The sequence below is a fragment of the Apostichopus japonicus genome, chromosome 20, assembly GCF_037975245.1.
Source record: "Apostichopus japonicus isolate 1M-3 chromosome 20, ASM3797524v1, whole genome shotgun sequence".
NCBI classification, from domain to species: Eukaryota; Metazoa; Echinodermata; class Holothuroidea; order Aspidochirotida; family Stichopodidae; genus Apostichopus; species Apostichopus japonicus.
Genome location: NC_092580.1, coordinates 17522334 through 17547896, shown reverse-complemented (window position 1 = coordinate 17547896; position 25563 = coordinate 17522334). Strand labels below are relative to the sequence as shown.

Below are 25563 nucleotides of genomic sequence, written 5' to 3'. Positions count from 1 at the left end.
GGCGCTAGCCCCCCCCAGTGAAAAATATGGTGGGGCGGAAGTATCATTCCGCCCCCCTCTTCGCAAGTCAGAAAACCCCTTTTTCATTTCCAAATGAGAAAAAAATCTCATTTGGAGCATTAAATTGCATCTAAGGCCAGGTGAAAATGCAAAATTATTTACAAAATGGAGTGGGTGTGTTAAGTGTGCTATATTGTACCAAATTGCATCTGAGGCCACCTGGTAATGCAAAAAAAATCCAAAGGGGAGGGGGACACCCCCTCCCATTAGACCCCGCTCCCCCCAGGCCCGCCATCAGTCTTCAGTCCCCCCCCCAACTCAAAAGTCCCTTCCTACGCCACTGCTCTGTATACTGTAGAAATGGTTGCCATGCAACATTCGTTCTGACAGCATCTCTATAGGGGTTTCTTCAGTACTGATCACATCAATAGTTGAGCTCTTCAAAAACCAGAAGAGATTATTGGAGAGCAAGTCATTTTAAGTTACACACTTTTAACAAAATCAAAAATGAAGTCATTTCCAAAACAAGGATCATCTTGAAAAGGCGAACTGAACGGGAAAAAAAGACTACACATTTAAAATATCGGCATGTGAAAAGGCAACTTCATTATTTATTTGGTTCAATGACTTAAGAATATGGGAAATGTTACCACTGATCAGGGTGGGTGAATGAGATAAAAGGAAGCAGGATATTAAGCTATTAATAAGCATACTGAGGGCTCCTCTGGAAAGAAGTGCTTCTGCACTGAGCAGGACTACCCTCATTTAAGATGACAATAAATAAAACATATATATAATAATAAATGTATATATTATGTGTGTTTTAGATGCGTGTAAACGTTGGCAGTGTTAATGATAGAAACTTTAAAAGACCCACGTAAAGAGATATAGTTTCTCATAAGAAATGGAAATTTCTTTAAAAAATTAAGTACATTATACTATAGATTAATTTGCTATTTTCATCTGAGAACACCTCAGAATCTGCTGTCAACATTAGACACAGAAGGAACATGATGTCAGTGGTGGAACCAGTGTAGAGGTCCATCCCTATAAAAAAGGAAATGGTGCATTCTGTGGAATTTAGAATATTAATCAGGTTTGAAACGCAAATAAGTACCGTTACACTTGAATTTTTGTGTGAAATTGAAAAATGGTGCATGCCAACATCTACCGCCCCCACAACCGCCTCGGCCACCTACCTGCCCCTGGATATGATACCTCTAAATCAAAATATTCGACGTTATCTCGCAAGTCAAGTTAACAAAGTACAAAACCGCTTTACAATGAAGAATTCTTTTCAAATATTTGAAAGAAATCCATTCTGTTACATTATATTACAACCCTAAAAAGAGTGAAATTGAGAATCTTACAGTAAAATACTTTAAAAAACAGCATATTTTTCATTTTAAGATAAACGTGAAAGACTAATATTTTCTGTTATATATATATATGAATTATATAATGGAATGCAAATTAATGAAGTACTCAACAGTTAAAGCACAAATTTTGATGGTTAATATCAATAGTTCTGGAAGGATACATCAGCCACGCTAAAGTAGTTAGTAAAAGGTCTGCTGTACAGACCCCAACTAAAGCACACTATCACGGACAGGTTTCTTGAGATTACATTATCGACTTGCCTTGGTCGTAAAATGACCTCTTTTTACCAATTAGTCTTCAACGCCTGTCACATATTTTTTCTTGTATGAGGGTCTTTGTGTTAACGCTGTATGATTAACTACACTGTAGACATGAACATATTTCCACACAGTGTTTACACAAAGAGCCCGAGGGTGTTAAAAAGCTATACAGGCTAAGTGTAAAGCCTGAGGTCGATATACGACCGTGACAGGTCGATTACGTAATCACAAAACATTCCTAGCTATAGCGTGCTATAATTGGAGCAAATAAAGCAGATCTTTAAAGTTTTGAATACATCATAGATCATGAATATTTCATATCAGCTGACAGATTTATTCAGGTCAATGTGAATGTCCCTTTCTTTCTGAAACAAGAGGTTGGCGTCTTAAGAAACTAATGATATACAAAGGACTTCCTAGCCTGATGATAGTCATTGCTTTGAAAATTTGAGGCCATCTTTTCTAATTCGTGTGCTCTGTGTTTCTGCAGGCTATTCAACCACTGGCTAGTTTTGTTCCTCTCTTTACTTTTCAATACCTCTTTCATAATCGATGGGCTAGCAACTTTATTGGCCACATCTTCTACGAAAGCTTCAAAATCCTGATGTGTTCTACCACAAGCGCCATCCACGAATCCAATGCGAACCGCTTCGTTGGAGAGCATTGGAACCGCATTGTTCAATAGTTGTTCTGCTTTAGCTTTGCCTACCTTATTTGGAAGGAAGTATGTATGGTATTCCGAACCAAACAAATGCATCGTGCGATAATGTGGGTTGAAAACTACCCCTTCGCGTGCAAGGGTAAAGTCGCTCGCTAGAGCCACCATAGCTCCCCCAGCTCCAGCGTTGCCACGTACTGCTGAGATTGTAACTTTATCACTCATGAATATACGTTGTACAACATCGTTGATGGCGTTGATATTTCTCCAGGATTCTTCGGAGGGATCTTGACAACTTTCGATGACGTTGAGATGAATTCCGTTACTGAAAAAGTTCAAGCCACCTTTCAGAACGATAACTTTCACCCTTTCGTCCTTCCCTACTTCTGAGAGTACGTAATCCAAACGCCGACACTGGCCTGTGCTCATTGCTCCGTTGTAAAAATCAAAATTGACATGGCATACTCCTCTCGGGCTAACTGTGGTCCAAATTTCTTGAAAAGTCTTCGGAAACATCCCATGAGGAACCTCAACAGACGGGGCAGGTAGTTGAGGAATATCCATGTTCTTCAACCAAGACGTTGCAGGTAGTTTCAGTTTGTCCTTCTTCAAATGAGAAAGCCAAACAGAGCCTTCTCCGCATTTAACCAGAATGGCGTCATCACGTTGTCCTAAGACTTCTCCAGGCGCACCCTTGGAGTTCTCGAGACCAAGTTCTTCGATGTGTGCCCCAAAGACCCTCATTTTATCGGACCATTTACTTTCGCCATTCGATTGCTTGACACTTGCCATAGCTCCTGGTGACGAATCAGACATCCGTACTTGGCGTGCAACATCTTCTGCAGGTTGTTCCCAGTCGATTTGACGGTCTGATTTCTTCATGGTTGGTCTGAGTCTCCCATGAACGTGTGCCATAGCATAGTCGAGAGACCTGGGTGCAATGTTATTCAAAAAGTTATCCACTGCTTGTAAGCAAGCCTCTACAGCTGCGTTGGTCACTTCATTGACATAAAGACTAGATTTGGTCAACGAGTTGATGTTTGGTCGATTAATTTGAAAATTCCTTGTGCTCCAGATGTCCCCAGCATCCATGACTTTATCAGCCTGCATCACGGTAACACCCCAAGACCCAGCATTCTCTTTCAGGGCCCAGTCAATTGATGTCATGCCCCTGTCCCCTTCAATGCCAGGATGAACAATAAGGCAGGGGGTAACAGGGTTCATGTAGACTTCATCTGGGACACGTTTTGTCAGGAAAGGACACAAGATAAGATCTGGATTTTTCTTGGTAGTTAATGTTTTCATTTCATCGCTGTTAGAAATCTCATGTACGGAGATTTGATGGTTCTTCTCAGTCAACTCTTGAGCGACTCTTTGGCTTAAACTGTTATGTTTTTGAACGAAAAACATAATGTCGAGGCTTCTTTCACCTGCAGCTGTTTGAGCTAGTGGAACAGTGTTACGTTGTAATTCAATTGCGGAAGATTTGTAAATTTTCGAAGATCGCAGAACTGTATCTCGAATTGCCCTAATAGTCGTTGTATGTAATAGATTAGCCATCGCTGAATATTCTGGGAAGAAAATTGAATTTTCCGTTAAAAGTTCATCTATGTTTAGAAGGAATTATATATTAAAAAAAAGAGAGAGTATAACCTTACAGTTGAAAGTAGGTATTCAAAGTGTCAAAACAGTGTTTTCATCCTTAAACGTTATCTTTAGCTAAAGATATGGTACGTTATTGTTAACCATGTAATATGGACGAAAGAAAAAAATCAATACAAGCCCACTACCCCACAGGCCTCCTTCACTAACTAAAAGGTTCATATGGATTAGATCACATGTGGTTGCTCCTCATTAGCTATGGTGACGTGCATAGGATTCTAAAGGTGAGAGGGGGGGGGGGGCTACAAATTTCCCCGACTGATTTAGGTTGGGGTAACTTCCAAATAACAGGGCTTCCTATATAAAGTGGTCCAATTCTTCCCCGACTGAAAGTTAAGAAAATCCCCTGAGTGAACAGTTTCCTCAGATAAGGATAAATGTGATGGCCATGCCTCCGAACTGCTGTCTCCCAACCCCCCTAACCCAACCACACCCCGCACTCCAGTCCTTTATGTACGCCACTGCTTATAGCCAGTTTTAAACCGCTTGTATTTATTACTTTGGTTTGGCAAATTTTACTGCTGCTTGTAGAACTTTTAAAATACCCAACTATAGCAAGAATCTGATGTCATATGTAACGTTTGGAAATGGTATTTGTAGATTATAGTAAATTTTCAAACTAGAGGGGCAATGCTGCAGAATCTCAATACGCTTGTTAGACGTGTCTTAAAGGCTAATGTAATAAACAATGCTCTTTCTTATCATGATATTAGATATCAGAGAAAGCGTCCTTGTCTTGAGTCAGAAGTCTGCTATTTAACAAGTATATATGAATTTTGGGCGAGTATATTAGTAAAATCATTCTACACGAAGTTCTTTGTAGAGTAACCGATCATTGAGGCTGTTTTGTTGTGAAAACGGTTCATATATGGTCCATTGAAGATTGACGGGGCATTACAGATTTAAAATGTTTTCACTAATTGACAATGCAATTTGTAGCACGTTAAGGGTACGTTAAGGTGGTCCTGCATATTATATAAATTATCGTATATGGACAACCGTATCAATTTTGTGATTGGCTCAATTTTGATACATTATGGATAATCGCCTCTAAAGAGTTGGTTGATATTTTGTTATGCTAACTTAAATTCAAATTTTCAGACTCGGTAAAACTTTCTACAAATTGTGACAACATTTGGGAGGAAATATCGACAAATTCTTACAGAAAAATTCGAAGGAAGAATGAATGATATCTTGTAAACAAATAACGTGATTGGTCGATATGACATACATTACAAGGGACCTAAGAATCTTGATCACAAAACGTTATAGTCGGAATAAGTTGATATTGCCACCAAGAATAAAATAAAAATAAACATTTATCCAGTAATAAGATTTTGACATCAGCCATAATGCTCAAATTTGTGAATATTCGAATAAAAGCGATTCCAGTCACGAAGATGTCAGGTACGATCGTATACAAGTAGTACCTGTGTCCGACATATAGGACTTTGTATTGAAGAGACCAACTCTTACCGAGATCGCTCATCGAAAGTTTCGAACAATTATTTAGTTGGTTTACAATGCCAAAAATATTCAGGCCTGGGTCTACGTGACAACTGTCAATTAAAGGACCCTCAACAAACAAGTGGGCACTTTTGGGCAGTCTGCCCCCCTGCCCCCCGCCTCGTACGCTTATGCAAACCGTATCTTCGATAAGTATTATGAAAATAACGAGGCAGACGTTATTTTATTGCAAAGCGATGTAGGGTCCGATGAAATAAAAATAAAACAACATGAATCTTACCTTGCTTGCTCGGCTTCTGTGAAAACGTTTTAAATTTCTTTCTTTCTCTACACCTTTATCGCTTATTATCTATCTTTATCTCTCTTCGAGCTCTATACCTGATCCCAGCTAGATAGATTATACCTACATATGAACGAACTAGGTGGATTTAAATACAGCCTGCCTACGCGTGTGTTTGTAGGTCTCGCGGTTGAGCAATTAAAGGCACGTGTGCAAAGGAACGTTATACTTGGCCGTGTTACCTAGTAAAATAATTATTTCTAGTGACTCTTGTGAAGCAGCGTCGCCGTCCGTGTGACCAACTTCCTGCTACACCAGCGAAAAGTAGCCACTTTTTACAACTAATAGGAATTCTGTAATTCTGATTGACTTATGCCATACCGACACGTTTTTTAAAGGTCTACCGACACCCATGAACAAAATTGTCCCATGACTCTAATAGGCATTATTCAAAAGATATATGTGGGCTTGTAATTAGGGGTTATTTAGGGATTATTACGGCCATGGGGTAGAAAGCTTCCAAAAAGTGGGGGGGGGGAGGCATAACATCAGAGGGGCACTTTCTCATTCCACAACCACCACTCGTTATGCTATAAACCGATACACACCGGCCATATCACTTAAATATATATGATGTGTTAGTATGCTATCAATACTATTATGGTGCACGTGAATAATTAAAATAAAATATTAAGCTTAACAAAGGCTTAAGATATCCAAAAGACAGTTTTCATCAAAGGGGCACATTTTATTTGCAAGTAGGGCACATTTGCTATTTGGGGGAAATGGTGGGCACACGTGCCCCAAGTGCCCCCCCCCCCGGCTCCTACCCCCCTGATTACGGCCCAAACTAAGAAATGTTGATGGGCGCAACACTCTCATAGTTTGCACGTATTAATGAGTTTCTTAGATTTATCAAACCTTCAAATGTGTATATCTTGGAAACGAAAAGAGCTTTTAGAAAAATTTCAACAGCATTGGATGAGATTATCATACAACAAATGTATTGAATATGGGGCAAATTGGATAGGTGTCTAGAAGATAAGTTTGGTGTTCATTTCCGGAACTCCGCAAAAAGGCCAAACGTTGGCCAAACGTTTAACTATCAGTCACTCACAATTTGTTTTTTGGGTGGAGGGGAGGGGGGGGGGGTGATTATCGACTACACAGTGACAGAGATGACAAGAAGCACCACATACAGTACCGTATGGAAGCATCAGGTCCTTCCTTTTCAACTAGAAAAGATGTCCAGTTTAATGTTATTGATCTACTTAAAAAAACGTTGCTCTCAGTAAATACCCATGGAAAATCGAATAAAAATCGAATAAAATCTAAGAGGAATCATTGTTATTAGATCACGTGCACAATGATGGACTGAAGACGGGGAGAAAGCATCCCAATTTTTTATCTTAATGTAGTAAAACGTAATTATGTGGAGAAGATAATAACTCATCTTTTACAAATGATGATCATGAAGATATTTCTGACCACGACGATATTTAACACACAGTTTACGATTTCAACCGAACACACATGTAGGCTGCAGGTCACATGATCATACGCTCATTCTTGAAGCTGACCTGAAAGAAACCTTTCTTTATTGTCAAATTACTAAACTGAGACATGGTATTATTTCGTTTTTACCAAAAGGTAATCATGAAATATATCCATGGGCTCCAAGGGTTGGTTCCGACATTTTAAGCCAACCAATCACATATGCCATAATGTAGCCTTTGTTAATTTTTCTTTGCCAAATGCGCTGGGTCGAACCTTACTATTCATGAAGAGATGAGCGATTGTACATAAGAAGGGGAGGAAAATATAACAGCCGTACTAGCATTTTCCTATTTTTTATGTAGGGAGACTCATTCCCGTTGCTGAACAGACTCAGCAGAGTATAATGCCAGTGAGGTAGTCAGTGTTTTGCATCATGAATACTTAATGAGTGCCGCCAACATGCATATGCATTGGTCTGTCTTATTTCACCAACTATATACTGATCTTCCTATAGTTGACAGGAACTTCAACTGCCTATCACTCAGATTTTTTAATTACAACCTGCTTCATCTTGGTTATGCACAAGTTCTCGTAGACTTGATAGTCCTACACTAGTTTTTCCATGTAGGCATATGTATACCACTGCTTATATATTTTGAAAGGCACCGTATTTAGTTGAAAAATCTAGAACAGAGGAAACGTTTCTATGGGGATTAGAACCAGGGCCTCCCGTTCTATAGACTTTCGGTGTCCAGTGGTGTGAAACCAGCAAGGAGAGTTCAAAAGATCTCACCACCTGTCGCGAATAATACAATACTAGCATCACAAATACATTTACAATGGCTATATGGCCGGCCTATACTTGTCATCATACTGGTCGCACTGCCAGCCAATCTGCTGTGTGATTTCGATTCGTGAACTGCCCCCCCCCCTCCCACCTCCCCTCCCTCCAGAAGTTCGAGGTTGATTGTATAGCCATGCTCGTTATAACTCGAACCTATACGGGCGTGTTCTGTTTGGTAGTTACCACTTATAACATCTTGGTACGAACAAAACCTCTGCTGGGTATCGTAAATATAACAATCATGCTTTTGACTCTTGCGTTTCATTCACCGCCGTCGTAAACCGTGACCAGGTCGAAGAGGCCCGTTATATTATAGCTGGTCGTCATACAGCGGCGATAATCAAATACCAGCCTGAAATCTATTGAACGTTTATTCATTGTTTGTGAAATATTTCGATTTTTTTCCCCGTTAAAATTTATGATAATATGTGTACATATTACTATAAAACTTTAGTTTCATTATATTTAAAGTGTTTTGTCTGTTCCTAAGTTACCCTCCTTAATAGATTCTGCAAAGGAACCTAAGGACCACCCCGCTCCTCATCATTGTTATAAATTGAAGGAGAAGAAAGTTGGAGGAAGATAAATAACTTTCAGCATTCTCGTTATAGTATTCGTGGTATAAGGTATATATGATATTCTATCACGCCTCATGTATAGGAGAACACAGTGAAACTTTATGTTAATAATGCTGCACAGCCACCAACATGCGCGGTGTGTAACAGGAAGCGTCGTGCCAATTAGGAGAGGGCAAGAAGGGAGCAAGGATTATAAAACAGAAAACACGGAAGCAGTGGCGTAGGAAGGTACTTTTGAGTGGGGGGGGCTGAAGACTGATGGCCGGCCTGGGGGAGGGGTCTAAGGGGAGGGGGTGTCCCCCTCCCCCTTTGGAATTTCCAGGTGGCCTCAGATGCAATTTGGTGCAATATAGCACACTTCAACACTCACTCCATTTTGTAAATAATTTTGCATTTTCACCTGGCCTTAGATGCAATTTGGTGGTCCAAATGAGATTTTTTTTCTCATTTGGAAATGAAAAAGGGGTTTTCTGACTTGCGAAGCGGGGGGGGGGGGGCGGAATGATACTTCCGCCCCCATATTTTTCACTGGGGGGCTGGCGCCCCCAGCCCCCCAGTTCCTACCCCCTTGCACGGAAGACAACACATGGAAGAGAAGCGGGCACAGTTTCATGATATATAATTTAACGTCTCTAACTCGAATGCATTGTCCTACATATTTACGCACTGCCTACAGGAATCTGGCAATCCTTATTATCGGGCACTGCCTAGGGGTCGGGCATTGCGTAGCCGTGTCGGCCACTCTGCAAGCATCGGCCGCTGCTCGGGTGTCGGACACCGTGCGTTCTTCATAGTCACAGATTTTCCTTTCTAATTCCCATTCCTTCCATTTCACCTCTGTTACAACTTTCCTCCCACTGCTACGTACACCCCTCCACAAACCCTCAATCCTCTCATCAAGCTTCCCTTGCTCTATTTCGTTGCTATATGCACACTTTTAAAGTTTTTCCATCTGTGTCTCTATTATACTCTAAGTGTATTCTAATAGTTTGTTTTTCCTTTCAGCTGTTTGTAGTATAGATAAATAGTTAGCTAACAGTTATGTTGTTGGCCCACTTTACTTGCTTGGTAATACGACAACAATATACTAGATGAGACTGGATTGTACATTCGAAAACCGTGTACACTGTATAACAACTCCCTGGTCATACAACTCAAAGTCGCTTGGCCTTGCATTCTCACTTTGTAAAAACAACTTGTTTTCAAATCGTTCCATAATCATCATAGGCCTAATTAATTTGACCTTTTTGCAAGTGAAGGCGTATATTCACGTAACAGTGACGACAACAACAGAAATTGGTATGCCAACAGTGAACACCGAAACGAATAAGAGAATTATCCAATTACCAAAATAATCAAACGTTTCCATTTTTTCCTTTTTCATAAAGAGGATTATTGAAAATAAAAAGGACTCAAAGAATTTGAGAATTTAACTCATCGTGCGGGGTTTATATCATGTACTTGTAAACATATGTGCTTAAACGGATGGAGGGTTTAAGGAAGGGGGTGGGGCTGGGGAAAAACTATAAGTGGGGAAATAATATCCAAAGCATGGAAAATGACTAACATCACACATTGTATCCTTTATACCCCACTCCAAACTCACGGCCCTCTTTATCCCGCTCGCCTTATCATATACCCTCTCCCAATTTGAAATTTTGGTTATAACCAATATCTCTATTTCCGATAATCCAGTAAACATTACATATGACTCACTGACTATGGCCTATCTATGATCAGGGAGCCATGCCTTGATATTTTTCTATCGCAGGTTAAAGACATAACGTAAAAGCATGGAATAAATTTTGGCAAGTTGCACATATAGTGCTATCAATATAGTTTCTTTTCTTTAACACTAAGTCTTTTAAATTTTGAGAAAAAGGCCCTTTTAAAAATTTGAGATTTGGATATAAAAGTGGCTGAACTGGTTAGCCTATCATACAGACCATTATAGGTCACTTTCTCAGATGCAGCACAAAACACAATAGAAAAACGTAAGCTTTTTATGGTTTCTAAAATGTTTGCAAAGCATTTCAGATTTGTCACGGAAAACTACATTATATTAACATTGAACGAGAATGTTATGAAAGGAAGCCGCTCTGTAGTTTCTCTCAAGTTTAAAAGCAGTGCGACATTTCGTCGAAAAAAAATCTAGTATTTGTTTTCTTCTCAAAACAAGATTGATAGTTATACAAACTAAGGTTATATAGATTTACACATTTTTCACCAAATCTATATGAGCAAAACTATATGATTTCTTTCGCAGCAAAACAAAATCGTCGCTTATTAGTATAATATTATTCCCGTGCTTGCAAAAAGCTAGTTAGAAAATTTTCCACGTTCATATACTTCAGTATTGGTAATAAAGCCACAAATCAGTATTATTAATTAATTGCAATATTTTAAGGGGATTTAAAACAACAAAATTATATACCCAAAAGACGTTGAATTTTTCCCATCCCATACAGATGTTTTAATGTTCATTTAACATTATAACTATTTCAAGATATCGTGCATATTGCTTATGCACCCACTAACTTTTGTGGGCAACGGGATACTTTACCCTACAGTATATTGGCCATGGACCACCACCGACCCCCCCCCCCCCCATCTGCACCTAGGGTCGAAGCCTCTGGCTTCCCAACTACAACGTACGGGTCCATACATAGAAGGAAATACTCAGGAAGGGAAGCTAATTTGTTATGTGATATAGGGGAGGGATCTAAAAGGAAGGGTAGACTCGCCCCTTTCGAGAAATTTTGATAAACTGGATGGTGTTTATAGATGCAAAATGGTGCTATCAATTTGTTTCCAAAATGTTTGGAGAATTTTCGACCGTTAGGTTGTACCACATCCGATGTTACGTGTTGTAAACCTTTGTATACTGTACTTAACACTAGAATTCTTATAATATTCTGTCTGTCATTGAGGATGAAAGGTGGGTAGGCTGAGCACATTGAGTTAATTTTAGCCCCCCCCCCCCCACCCCACCCAAAGCAAGTCCCTGTTTTGTGATCATTGCCGAATAGAGTAAAAGATCAAATGTGTTATAATACGAGAAATATTTAAAGTATAAATTAATTTAAAAAGATAGCGCATTTATAGTCAATGATTATCAAATTCACAATAATAGTCAAGCAATGTGGAATATTTTTTTCATTGACAGTTGCTCCAGTACCGGAATTTTACGTAAAGGCAAAGAAAAATAATGAATTCAAGAAGAACTGAGGAATTTTGTACTGCTTCATATACGTCTAAAAACTGTAAAAATATAACAACTTCAAGACAACGTTTGGTTTTCGAAAAAGCAATGACAGGGTCCCATTATAGATCGAAGTTTTATTCAGCAAAATAGCCAAAAAAGAGACTATATAGACTATAGAAAAAAAAGACTATAATACTTAACCAAAATGTCAAAAAAACCATCAAGCCTATAGAAGCTTCACAAAATCAACATGAAACCATCCAACTTGTCCACCTTTCCCGGGGTAACATGGGACATCGTGAATTTGTCTGGGTTGGTATAGATCTTTTAGTGCTGTGCTGTCGAAGAGCAATAATTGTCGTCATAATTAACGCTTCAACTTTTCCGGATAACCAACCGACATTGAAGTTCTGTACATAAAAACATACAAGTTTCACTCAACAGTTTCTACAGTGTCTGTCCATGATATATCAACATTAAACCAGGGAGTTGTTATGGACAACTCCCTGATTAAACTGCACGCATGATCCTATGTGATGTTGCGCCTACACTGTATAGTAATATTATGAATGGCTGATTATTAATTACATGTGTAGGCCTATAACAAGAAATTTATTTCCTTTTTTTCTTATTTCTATTTTGGTGCGAAAATCAAGTTAACGATTTATTATACTTTATTTATTTATTTATTTATTTATTTATTTATTTATTTATTTATTTATTTATTTATTTATTTATTTATTTATTTATTTATTTATTTATTTATTTATTTATTTATTTATTTATTTATTTATTTATTTATTTATTTATTTATTTATTTATTTATTTATTTATTTATTTATTTATTTATTTATTTATTTATTTATTTATTTATTTATTTATTTATTTATTTATTTATTTATTTATTTATTTATTTATTTATTTATGTGTTTTTTAAACTTATTTACTTGTTTTTTATATATGAAACCTTGCTATGAACAAACTCTATACAACTGATATTTTTTCTTCTATTATTATTATTATTATTATTATTATTGCATTGAAGTCTTCAAACTGAAATATTTTACTCACCATAAAACCAACAATCCGTAAAAAAATAAAATAACAGATTGTGTTCTCATCAGCCGTACTATCACAACGCGTCTTGGTTATTTGACTTGCCAAATACGTTGTCCTTTTATGTGTAAAGAGGTCAGTTCAGTTTAGTGCTACATATTGCGCATACACACACACACACACGCACATGTATACATATAACCAATAAAGAGAAGGAAAAACAAAACAATGAAAAGAGTGTCACGACTCTTCCATTGTTTAAATAACATTTTCGGACAAGTGAAGGTCCTACTTAGCTTGTCTCTGACGCCACTTACAAAAGCGAATAAAAAAAAACGCTTTTGTAATTTTCTAACAAGAGCAAGGTAACAATTAATTATAACTATTATTTTTGGTAAAAATAGCCATGACCCCTAAAAGTATTACTGACTAGGCAAGTGACAAGATGTCCAGGCAAATTTTGTTCCTATAAAGGTTGGTGACTCGAGTCGAGTCAGGGTAAACTAATGGTTATTGAGACACACACACACACACGCACACATATATATATATATATAGTAGAAAAATAGTAAAGTTTGCTAGTGCTAATGATAAAGAAAAGTCCTTTTACCCTGCTACTTTTCGCTTCTTTCATGTGTGTGCATTGGACCATTTTATCTTTCTTCGTTTGCTGTTTACAGTTTTAGTAGTCTTTTTGCTCACTTTGTTAAAGGGTTTATACCCGAAACGTCGTGTTAGTTTTCTTTATCATTAGCACTAGCAAACTTTACTATTTTTCTACTAGAATTCTCAGTGCTACGCAGAATATTGCCTATATATATATATATATATATATATATATATATATATATATATATATTATATATATTATTATCATTATTAGAGAAAACCAGAGAAATAAGATATGACTCATAATTGACAAATAAGGAGTAAGTTTTAGAAAATATATTGGAATTTTCGGTCCCCCTGGGACCTTCGTCAGCAATACTTGGCAGTCGAATGAAAAGTACAAAATGTGACACAATGAAAGAATGACGCTAGATAAGTGTAAGTTGCAAAGATAGAATTAAAACCAAATAAACCATGACTATACAGGAAGCGGATTAAGGAGCAAAGAACGGATTACATATGCTTGTAGAACTGATAGTTGTTAAGGGGTCCCAAGTCTTTGTGGAGGCCGGTGATGTGAGACTTAATACGAAAGATCCAATCGATTTCTTTACGTTTACGTTCAGTGGTCGAACTTTAAATCAACCACTGAACGTAAACGTAAAGAAATCGATTGGATCTTTCGTATTAAAGGCCGGGTCACATCTGCGCGATTCAACACGCGATTCAACTCGCAACTAAAATCACGAAAAGTTGCTTCTGAGAAGTTGCGCTGATTAGGACATTGCTCTATTGCAAATCAACCCAAATCGACGGTGCAACTTTTATTGCGCAACTAGTTGACACCCGTGTCTAACTACGCGATTCAACCTTCAATTGTATTGCGAGTTGAATCGCGTGTTGAATCGCGCAGATGTGACCCGGGCTTAAGTCTCACATCACCGGCCTCAACAAAGACTTGGGACCCCTTAACAACTATCAGTTCCAGTGGCGGCGGAACCGGGGGGGCTTGGGGGGGGGGCTCAGCCCCCCAATGAAAAAGTTGAGGGGGCAAATGCATGATAAGCCCCCCCCCAATATTTACCAAGGCTCCGAAACGGCTCCAACATCCCCTTTCTTAGTGGCGGAGCGTTCATATATACAGTCAGGGGCGGGTGCCCCCCCCCCCCTGACGGACTCAAATGGACTGCTGGCGCCCTTTTCAGCTTTTCACTACTTTTCACTACTTTTCACTTATTCGCGATTATTGACTATTTTATTGCGCTCTCATATACCTATTGACATTTGTCATATTCTGTTGGTGTAATTTTCCGACACAATGGCGACGACACCTATTTATTCTCCGTTTATCTGCAAATAAGCAGGGCCCGGAAAGGGTCATTCAAGGGCGGCGGAACCGGGGGGCAAAGGGGGCACGTGCCCCCCACTATTCCTCAGGTTAAAAATGTGTCCTTTCTCTACATAAAAATTGAGGTGTCTCAAGTTAGCAAGAGGCCAAGGAACCAGAATGAACACTCGGGAAGGGCCGTTTCCGGCCATCTGAGGGGTTTGTAAATTTTCTTGTACGCTCCGCGCCAACCGATGGTGGCGCTCCGCTCAGATAGTCGTGTATACAACTTTCAAATCCTGGCTACGCCCCTGACTTTTAATGAATTTCTGCTGGTCAAACTCAAAGCTATTTCGAATGGAAAAAAATTGTTAAGATATTATCAAGAAATAAACTCTTATTCGGAAGATTCCTACATTAGCAACTAGCATGATTTCACCTCGTTTTTACTCAAAACAAAACTTTTTTCCCAATTCGCGCATTGGATATTGCAGTGCTAGTATGCATATTTTCCTTGAGGGTGGGGGGGGGGGGAGCGTTGATGGAGTGATTTGTATACGCAAATAAGATAATACAATAAGAGTTATAAAGGGTACTAAATATAAGGCTGTATCATTCCAATCAAATTTCTGCAAAGTGCCCTTTGATGTCGGTGCCCCCCAGATTAAAAGTGCATCCGCCGCCCTTGAGGTCATTACCTGCAATCTAGGGAGTATCTTTATTCAAAAATTTTCTGTACGCTCCGCGCCAACCTGTGGTGGCGCTCCGCTTAGATAGTGTCGAAAGCGCCCCTACAGACCATTCTTGCCCCCCTGACCAATACCCCTAACTCCGCCACTGCCCTTACTACACTCAAAAACGTCTTTGCGAGTACACTGCGAGTAATTGCTACTCTCTTAAAACACCATCGAATATACAAATTACAATGTTTTTACAGACTTTTACGTGCAATATGAGAAATTGCAGGCTTGAGACCCATATTTTAGGGCTAGGTATTCGCAGCATAAAACACTCGGCAAGTGCCGTTTCCGGTCATCTGGGGATTTGAAAAAACCCAAAATTTTCTTGTACGCTCCGCGCCAACCGATGGTGGCGCTCCGCTTAGATAGTATCCATGCACACATTAGCCCCCCCCCCCCCCCAATAATTTTTCCGTTCCGCTGCGCCTGATCAGTTCTACAAGCATAGGTATAGATTCAATGACAATTCAAACAAATATGAACAAATGATGGCGTCACTGTGAGTATGTATATATGCAGAGCCATATGTGTACGGCTCCATGTTTTGGTGTTCGTGTGTGCGCTCAGCCTTCTTGTACGTAACACCCGTATCTCTAAAAGTATATCAAAAGTCGGCAACCATTACATTGGCATGTAGGTTGCCCAGATTAGATATTATGATCCTTATTGATTTCTTAGATGTTGACGTCACCTTAAGTCAACAGGATAAAACAGTGAAAACATTCTATACCTACCTTACCTTCAGAACGGAAACATGTGGGTTACCCATTATGAGTTGGACAAACCCCTTGATATTCATTAAGGCCGTAGTCATTTGACGTCAGGTGGCTCAAATGTAAAAACGTTGTGATCACCATATGCTAATGAAATGTAACATTTGACAAGTCTCCTACTTCCATTAGTAGGTGTCATGTTGAGTATAAATGAATTCATTTTTGTGAAGGTCAAAATTCATCAAGGGTCATCGAGGGTCATCCATGAAATCTCAATACAGTTTTTCATGATGGTTTAAAGATACTACAAAGGCAGCTCTGTATTATAAGTTTTCAAGAACACAACTTAGCGTTAATTATAATATTTTTTACTTATCAAATTTTTTTGTTTCAAAATGTTATCATTTTTTATTTCAATAAAATTATAAAAAAATTACATTTATCTTAATGTTTTTCTTTTTCCAAAAAAAAAAAAGTTTACAACTTTCTAACATTAAGGCAATGGGAAAACGAGATGGGAGGAAAGGAAATGACACTGTTATCCCGCCAATGTCTTACATTTTATTCACACAAACAATTGGATTACTGTTCAGAAATAATAGCAAATTATCAATAGTTATTTATTCACACTGTCGCATTTAACGTCTTTGTTGTATCGTTTCCAATGTAAAAGATATAGGCCTACATGGGATTTCTGACTTTGAGATTTTGTTCTTATCGATTCAGACTCGATAATATTTTCCTTGATAGTAGAACTCTGAACTTTGAAATATGCTTTGAACTCAGCATTAGAACATTGCGGTAAGTGTATGACTGTATGGTAGTGTTTCTCAGTACTGTCTACGTGCAAGTTGTATATATGTCCACTGCTGACATTGAGGTCATCATAATTGCACGTTTTGCTGTTGTTTTCTTTTACTCATAGGCGTACGAGGCGGGGGGGCAGGGGGGGCAGACTGCCCCCCCAAATTTCCAGAGGACAAGAAATTCGGGCAAAAGTCCTGAAAAATTCGGGCAGCCTAAGAGGAGAAAAAAAATATATATACATATATATATATATATATATATATTTTTTTTAGGCTGCCCGAATTTTTCAGGACTTTTGCCCGAATTTCTTGTCATCTGGAAATATATATATATATAAATATGCAGTAGCTTGCCCGAATGTTTTTCAAATTTTTGCCCGACAATTCCATGATTTTCTTTATTTAGCATCATGATGCCCGAATATTTCCGTGTAACACCACCGTAAGCGCAGTTCATCTGAGCTACCACGCTTTTTGCACGATCAATTTTTTTCTAACTAGTCAATTGTATACCTGGACCAAGGGCGGCGGAACCAGGGGGGGGGGGGCACAGGGGGCACGTTCCCCCCACTTTTCCTCAGGTTAAAAATGTGCCTTTTTTTCTACATAAAAATTGAGGTGCCTAAAGTTAGCAAGAGGCCAGGGAACCAGAATGAACACTCGGGAAGGGCCGTTTCCAGCCATCTGAGGGGTTTGTAAAACCAAAAATTTTATAGTACGCTCCGCGCCAACCGATGGTGGCGCTCCGCTCAGATAGTCGTGCATACAACTTTGCAAATCCTGACTAAGCCCGTGACATTTAATGAATTTCTGTGGGTCAAACTCAAAGCTATTTCGAATGGAAAAAATTTGTTAAGATATTAACCAGAAAAAAACTCTAATTCGGAAGATTCCTACATTAGCAACTAGCATGATTTCACCTCATTTTGTCTCAAAAGAAAATTTGTTCCTTGTTTCCCAATTTGCGCATTGTATATTGCAGTGATAGTATGCATATTTTCCTTTGGGGGGTGGGGGGCGTTGATGGAGTGATGTGTATACACAAGTAAGGTAATACAATAAGAGTTATAAAGGGTACTAAATATAAGGCTGCATCAGTCCAATCGAATTTCTGCAAAGTGCCCTTTGATGTCGGTACCCCCCCCAGATTAAAAGTGCTTCCGCCGCCCTTGACCTGGATATCCCCAACATGAGTGTATATAAGAAACGTTTTCTTTTTCATGGATGGTGGGGGGGGGGGTGCCTACAAGCCTAGAAGTACAGGTTTATCATATTCTTTGTGATATTTTATACATTTTTGTGAGACAAATTGCAGTCTCACCCGACACAGCTTCATTATCCCGCCTACTGTCGTTGAACAATGTATGTTTTTATGGAGGTAGCTGAGTACTGTGTTAAAATAATAAATAAGGTAACTAAATATGAGCTTAAAAATTATACTGTCCCATTTTTCCCCTTCAAAGTGATGTTACCATTTTTTCTTCTTCTAATTTACCAAATTTTTGGGGAAGTGTAAATTTCTAAAACGTGAGATTATAAAATAAAGAATGTTTAGATGCAACTTGCAAGGCCTCTGAAGTGCCGTTTCCGGCAATCTGAGAGGCATTGTGTGCCAAAAATTTTCTTGTACGCTATGCGCCAACCGATGGTGGCGCTCCGCTTAGATAGTGTCACGGGAACTTTCGGGCACAAAAAGTTCTGCCCCCCCCCAAACTGAAATGGTCCCGTACGCCTATGTCTTTTACACCGCTATTCCGGAACTTCGTTTAATATCTGCAGATATGGTTGTATAGCCATGGATCCTATCGTGCATGTCATCATGGACCCGCCATTGCATTTTATTTAATACTGATGAACTTGAGGGAACGCATACGTGACAATTCTACACAACGTTAAATAACGCGATTCCAGGAATCATTTCAATTTGAAAGAAAACAAAAGCAGCCGCAGATTTTCCGTGAAGCAGCCACAAAATATAGCTTCCAAGCCCTGGCGGATCCAGGGCCTCTGTTTGGGAGGGGCCAAAGTGGCATTAGAGTGGTATGGGGGAGGGGTCTAAAGGGAGGGAGTGCCCCCTTCCCTTTGGAAAATTTTCTATTGCTGAATGCCCTCAGATGCAATTTGGTGCGACAAAAGTGTACAATGGTGATGTTAATTTACTTCTAAAAAAAATGTTTCCCAGGTGTAATTTTCTAAAATATTTATAAAACAAAGTTGGGATCATCTTTCTCAAGAAATTTTATTTCTCATAGGTTATAAATTTCTTACAACCAGCCTGTAACTGCAAAATGGTGTTAAACTGTAAATCCTCATGCTCATACATCTACATAGCTCCCAACTCTTGAGAAGGCAAGTGCTGGTCCATTCCACGAATCGCCGTCCTGGGGGAGGGGTATAAGGGGAGGGGGTGTCCCCCTCCCCTTTTGAATTTTTTTGGAATCCTGGTGATGCCTACATGTAAAATGGTGGCACTTAGAAAGGCTTTTGTCACCCAAAATTTTCTGAGAAATGTGCATTTTTTTGTGTGTAACATCAATAAATTGAATAGTAGGTGATACTTCATTCTTTCCCGTGGCATGAAAATGTTCGCTGCTCGCCCCAATGAAAAGAATTATAGGCTAATTTGAGGTTCAAATGATGCTGTAAAGGAGGTTTTATACTCTATTATGCTAAATGCTAAAGAAATGATGGTTGCTAAGTAAAAATTTGATGCAGATTTTTTTATGTATACTTGACAATTACAATGCGGTTTTTTTCGGACGCTTGTGCGGGTCAGCGGGTTTGGGTGTAAGAATGCGGGTCTAATTCCCGCGAATTGCGAGTCAGTTGGTAGCTCTGCATTTAATTTTAAACCAGAAAACGAAAAGGTTTAGACTAGTCTACCACTGCTATTCCTCTCGATTTGTTTAATTTCCAATCATATGATTTAGCGGATGTTCGGAAACATTTTTTGGCTCACCTTTTATTGGGGGGGGGGGCATGGCCCCCCTTGCCCCCCCCCCTTGGATCCGCCAGTGCTTCCAAGTTATTTATTGTTATTTTGTGTGACATAAACCAGAGAAGGGGGAGGGGACGGAGAAGACCGAGGATGAGGAGGAGGAGGAAGAGACGGGGAGGAGGGGAGGGGAGGAGACCGAGGAGGGGGGAGACGGAGGAGTTCAAGGAGGGGAGGAGGAGACCCGAGCAGGGGGGAAGGGGGAGGATTCCAAGGAGGGGAGGAGGAGACGGAGGAGTCCGCGGAGGAGGAAAGGACGGTGAGAAGGAGGAGGAAGGGGAAGGAAGGGGTGACCAGTGTGTTCCTGTCACAAGCTTTTCTCTTTTACAAATTGGTATCATTTCAGACGGCTAATCTCTGTAATATTTAATTTTACGTCACAATTGAATGCTAGGTTGCATATCAGCTAATCTCAGTAGCGTTGTAGACGCATACAAGATTACCCATTCGTACTACGGAGGGACACACACAGTGTTCCGCTTTTGCAAACATTAAAAACAAATGTTAGCGATTACTGCAGATATGTTGGCAACACGTTTTTGAAAACGTAAAAACGTTTTCATATTGCGGAATGCGACTAGCCTTGCTTAACCTATATGGTCTCAACAATGAACAAGACTTCTGCTGCACTGTCGTAGTCATGATCAACAAGAGTGGGATCGATCCCAATGTTATTATTGAACAATGGGGTTACAAACATGTATAACAGTGGTCTAAATCTTCTCGGGCTGAATGCAATAAAAAACCTGCCAATCGAAACAGGTTCCAGACTGACACACACCCAACCCCACATTGTGTTTTATAGAATAGAGGTCCCGAGGTTTGTTTATATATGTGCCATTTATGCATGTGTCATTTATACAATATTATGTGTCATTTATACAATATTATCTATCATTTATACAATATTATGTGTCATTTATACAATAAACATACCCGAGGTATGTTTATGTGGATTTCTAAAGGAGAGGAATTTTTAAGTACTGAGGATTTTGGCTAGACGGAGTGGTTTCTATTGTTTGAGTAAAGGAGTGGTTGCTAATTTGTCGGAATTGTTTGTTTTGTTCTTTATATATAAGTATACCCGGAGTCATGTGCTAGACCCATATAGGAAAGGATTTATGCTGCAGGTGGCCCGTCATTGTAAAGTACACTTGTGAAATTCAACATACATGATACTAGGTTTATGACAGCTCATTATTCATCAGGTTATATCTTTGTATCTCTTGTTATGTCTAAAACATGCTACAAAACACATATCACTGTATAAATATTCGACACTTGTACATTATCTTTGATGCAAATATTTGTTACTTGCAAAGTCCTCAACTGTTATCTACAGTGCTGTAATTATTTCATTGTTGTTTCGTTATATCAGTTCGTTGCGCAAGCTGCACGTTCACAAAGGGGGCTACAAACATATGTTGCTAGTTTGTTATAATTAATCCATATATGACTTCAGACTGGCCCAGTCACTAGTCCAGGGCAAAGGGGCCGTGCCACCCCCGTGCAGACTACTGTATGTGCCCCCCTCCCATATGTGCCACTATCATGTACATCAACACTTCAAAGGTTACAGGATACGAGTATTGTGCCCCTATTTTAATTGTTGGTTCCCCCTCCACCCCCGCCCTCCCCAACTCAGAATTCCTGGCTACGGGTCAGTAAGTAACTATTGAAAATGTTAGACCGTTAGTGTAAACTACTGTATACATCATACGTGTATGTTCCTTCGTGTTTATAGTAAAGATGTATGTATAGATATAATATACACCAAATAATACGTTACACGTAGCATTCCACGAAAGTTAAGAACCGATAATATGAAATGCCACTGGCATTAAACACTTCAATGTCAATTTCAGTATTTGAAGAAATCCTTGATCTGAATAAAATGGTTTATTTGACTGATAAGAGAATTCGGTATAGATTGATATGACTTTTAAAGTTAATGTCGAAGGCTAACAGTCTTGTTTTGAGGCCACTTTACAATTTAATCCCTAGTCATTGGTAACATGTAACACCCCACACACACACCAGAGAGTACACAATTCAAACAGGACTAGGGCAATCCAAGGAGTTGCATATACAAAACTAGGCTGGGAGTCCTGACACGTCACACGTACCAATGTATAGTCATGTTGTAACTTCAACAACAGTATTGCCAGATTGCATATATAGCTAATAATAAATTTGTTATTTAGAAATGAGTGTTTGTTGGCGATGAGATATGCAATTCCTTGGATCAACTTCTTGCTATTTTTGTTTTATGTGTGTGGGGTTGCAAAGGGAGGGGGAATGAACACCTCCATACCCCCCCCCCCTTCACTGGATATCAGAAAAGAAAGGAAAAGAAAAGAAGCTGTGGCTGTCGTCTGTGTAAGGCAAGAAAAATCTTTGCCCAACTGAAGTCTTCGAAATTAAGAGAACTCGGAATTGGAGCTGAGAGTTGGTCTCTCAACGACGTATAACTAACAATATTTCTCCTTGATGAACCTGAACCCGGGCGATGGGGGGGGGTGTGTGGCGACTTAAATGTTTTCCTTGGTCATTAGTTGACTTCATGAACTTTTGTGCTTTCCAACAACTGATGCAGTAGTCAAATGACGTTATTGTAGTCACTCTTAGATAAGTTTAGATTATAAGGCAAGTAGGGAGGTACCCCCCCCCCCCATGCTCAATTTTCTTCTCCACAGAGCAAATCGTTGATACGATTATGAAATTATGAACACACCCATCTCAGCTAAAAATTGCACGTAGAATATATGCATATTAATTTTGCCACGTAAATGAATTTTGGTTGAAAGTTCCCATCATTATGAGAAGAGGCATCACCATTAATTGTAACAGATACATTACCTAAATTTACGCGAATAGGGTTTGATCACATTTTAGGGGACGCCCTACTCGGTAAGTCTTAAGTAAATCAAGACTATAGTATTAAATATTTCCCGAAAGGAAAACATTGGCCCTGCCTGAACAGTGCCGTACATAGTGGTGGCCAGTGAGCGCTGGAATCTCTCGACCAATCAGAAATTGTTACGCAGTTGGCCAAATTCTCTCTTATATACGGCTCTGCACCTGTATCGCGAAGGTTTTGTCACAGGGGTTATACTCGTAATGTGTAAGGTTGGCATGTAATATACATTTTGGAGTACTCGAATGAGAACTTTAATTTAGAATGCATAATAAAGACGTGTGTTCCTTATACGTCATCTGCCGTCCATGTACAGTAATTTTCGTTATATATATATATATATATATATATATATATATATATATATATATAACGAAAATTACTGTACATGGATGTATTTCCATTGTTTTGATTTAAACCAACTTACGTTACTCCTATCAACATCATGGTACTAACCTAAGACGCTTTAGGAATACATGTACTCATGTATAGGGAGTTAACAATTTCTGTATCAAACACAGCATATTTTAACATTTAAAGACATGTTACCGACAAAATATTATCAGCATTTACTAATTTAAATAGTATAGGCCTGCCAAGTAGAATTTTAATGTTCCTTTGATAGTTTTATTCTACCTGCATGTTTTTCTGACATTGACAGACAGTACAGACCCTTCGATTTTAGAAATAGCAACCTTTCTGAGAAATGACGGTCTAGCCGTCGCTGACCAAAGGATTTGTACCAACGAAGTCTTCGGCTTTGAGTACAGCGTTTCTGTACGTTGCCGTGGTTGGACGAATCTAACCGTAATAGTAAATACCGACTTTGCGATCCGCGCTGTAGTCATTGCCGACTTTGAAATCCTCGGAACCATTCACAATTTTGCAAGGTCGATAAAATTCACTCAATAGTTTACCCTTTCGGGAACTTAAAAGTGCATAGCGCTCATTCGTCTTACGGCAACATGCGACCATAATCTTCGAAAATTTTCTTGGAGCGCCACGCGATAGTTAGTAATGGCGCACTTCTTAAATGATGAGTATAGTTTCCCAAATACAAACACTCCTAGATCGTAAGACATGGATGCTGACACTGCACTATTGACCAATTAAGAGATCCATTTTCACTCTCATAATCGGTCGAGATTTCAATTTTTATCTCGAAATTATCTCGAGATTATATGTCCAAATTTATAAACAAAAACTTATTTAAAACTGAAATAAAAGTTTTGAAATGTTTTGGTGAAACGTCAATATAGCGAGGCAATTTCGAGACACAATATCGATGAGACAAAATGCGAAAATGTCAAGACATACGCCGAAACTTATAGATAAAAGATCACAGTTAGTTTTGACATAAAAGCCCGAATTTCGACATAAAACGATATTTAGACATAAACTGACGTAAAACGACATAAAACCACATCGAGATCAAACGCCAAAAGCTCGTTATAAACTGGTGAAAGGTTTAGCTAAAACGCCAAAATGTCGCAATGAGAGTGTTGTAAGTTTTGTTCTTAATGAAACCTCAAATTTCGAGAGAAAAGATAAAATTCATATCATAAAACATTAAAATTTTGAGTTGAATTTATTGACACATAACGCCCAAATATTAAAATAAAAAAAAATTTTTTCGAGACAGTGAAACGACAGTCGACATGAAACGTTAAGAAAGAAAAGTAGACGAGATAAGCATACACAAAAATATATTTGTTCTTTAAAGACACGATCAGCAGAACGCTGTAGTCGAGTATGTGTCTCGGAACTTCAGAAAACGTAAAACGCAAAAGCAATCAGACTAAAACGCACAGTTTGAACACTTTCAGTGCCGGTCCCGACTATAGTTCGTATAAAAGGAATATTTGATAATGTCGATATGTATAACATTGTCTATCCCCCCCCCCTCCCACCACCCCTCCCGATATTGATCGGAAGATCGTGAATCATGCACTCACCGTCACGGCCTTTATGGATCGTTGCCCAGCTATAGCCGATGAAAGATGACGTTTCCGACAACCATTACGGTGAGAACAGTTCTAACAAGTCCGTGTAGACTTTACTCGACAGCCATCCGGCTCTGATCTCATGGCAAAAACATTTCTGGATAATATGGGATATATTTTTAGGCCCAAAAGCAGATATGTGACCATTTTTGCTACCTTATTTTTTAATTTATAGTCAAATATGCAACTTACTCCGAAAGTATTCCACCGCTCTTCTCGTGGCTGGCTATAGTTTTGACATAAATTCGATGTTACACATTCACAATAACCCCTTTGGAATGAAGAATTCCTCGTTGAAACTGTAACAATATAGGCATCACAATCTGAAGTTGATTAAAAACCAACTGACAATGTAGGTAAATTCCGAAGCACACATGTGTGCCTCGTGTTGAATATTTAACAACTATCTATTAATTAGCCCTGAATGAGGGAGAGAGACGCCAAATACGTCTTCAGGCTCCCCTCGAGATCAAATTGTACACTAGCTGAGTCTGGTTAATTGTGCGACCTCAGGTAATTCCGAAGTAGTGTGATGATTAGGTAGAATCTAAACGTCAGGCTCTCAA

The 25563-nt window shown here is 39.0% G+C and overlaps 1 protein-coding gene across 3 annotated transcripts; it reads right to left on the bottom strand.

The window, feature by feature from the left end:
- Positions 1–590: 590 nt before the first annotated feature.
- On the bottom strand, positions 591–25406 carry LOC139960923 (hydrogenase maturation factor HoxX-like). Of its 3 annotated transcripts, none has more exons than XM_071959626.1 (2): positions 25190–25406; positions 591–3869 (listed from the first exon to the last, which is right to left on the bottom strand). In XM_071959626.1, exon 2 carries the CDS (start codon positions 3856–3858, stop codon positions 2035–2037), a length of 1824 nt encoding a protein of 607 aa, XP_071815727.1. In that variant the 5' UTR covers positions 3859–3869; positions 25190–25406; the 3' UTR covers positions 591–2034. The 3 variants fall into 3 exon arrangements, with proteins under 3 accessions (XP_071815727.1, XP_071815726.1, XP_071815725.1); XM_071959625.1 differs by lacking the exon at positions 25190–25406 and adding an exon at positions 24950–25165; XM_071959624.1 differs by lacking the exon at positions 25190–25406 and adding an exon at positions 5708–5866.
- Between the last annotated feature and the right edge of the window lie 157 nt (positions 25407–25563).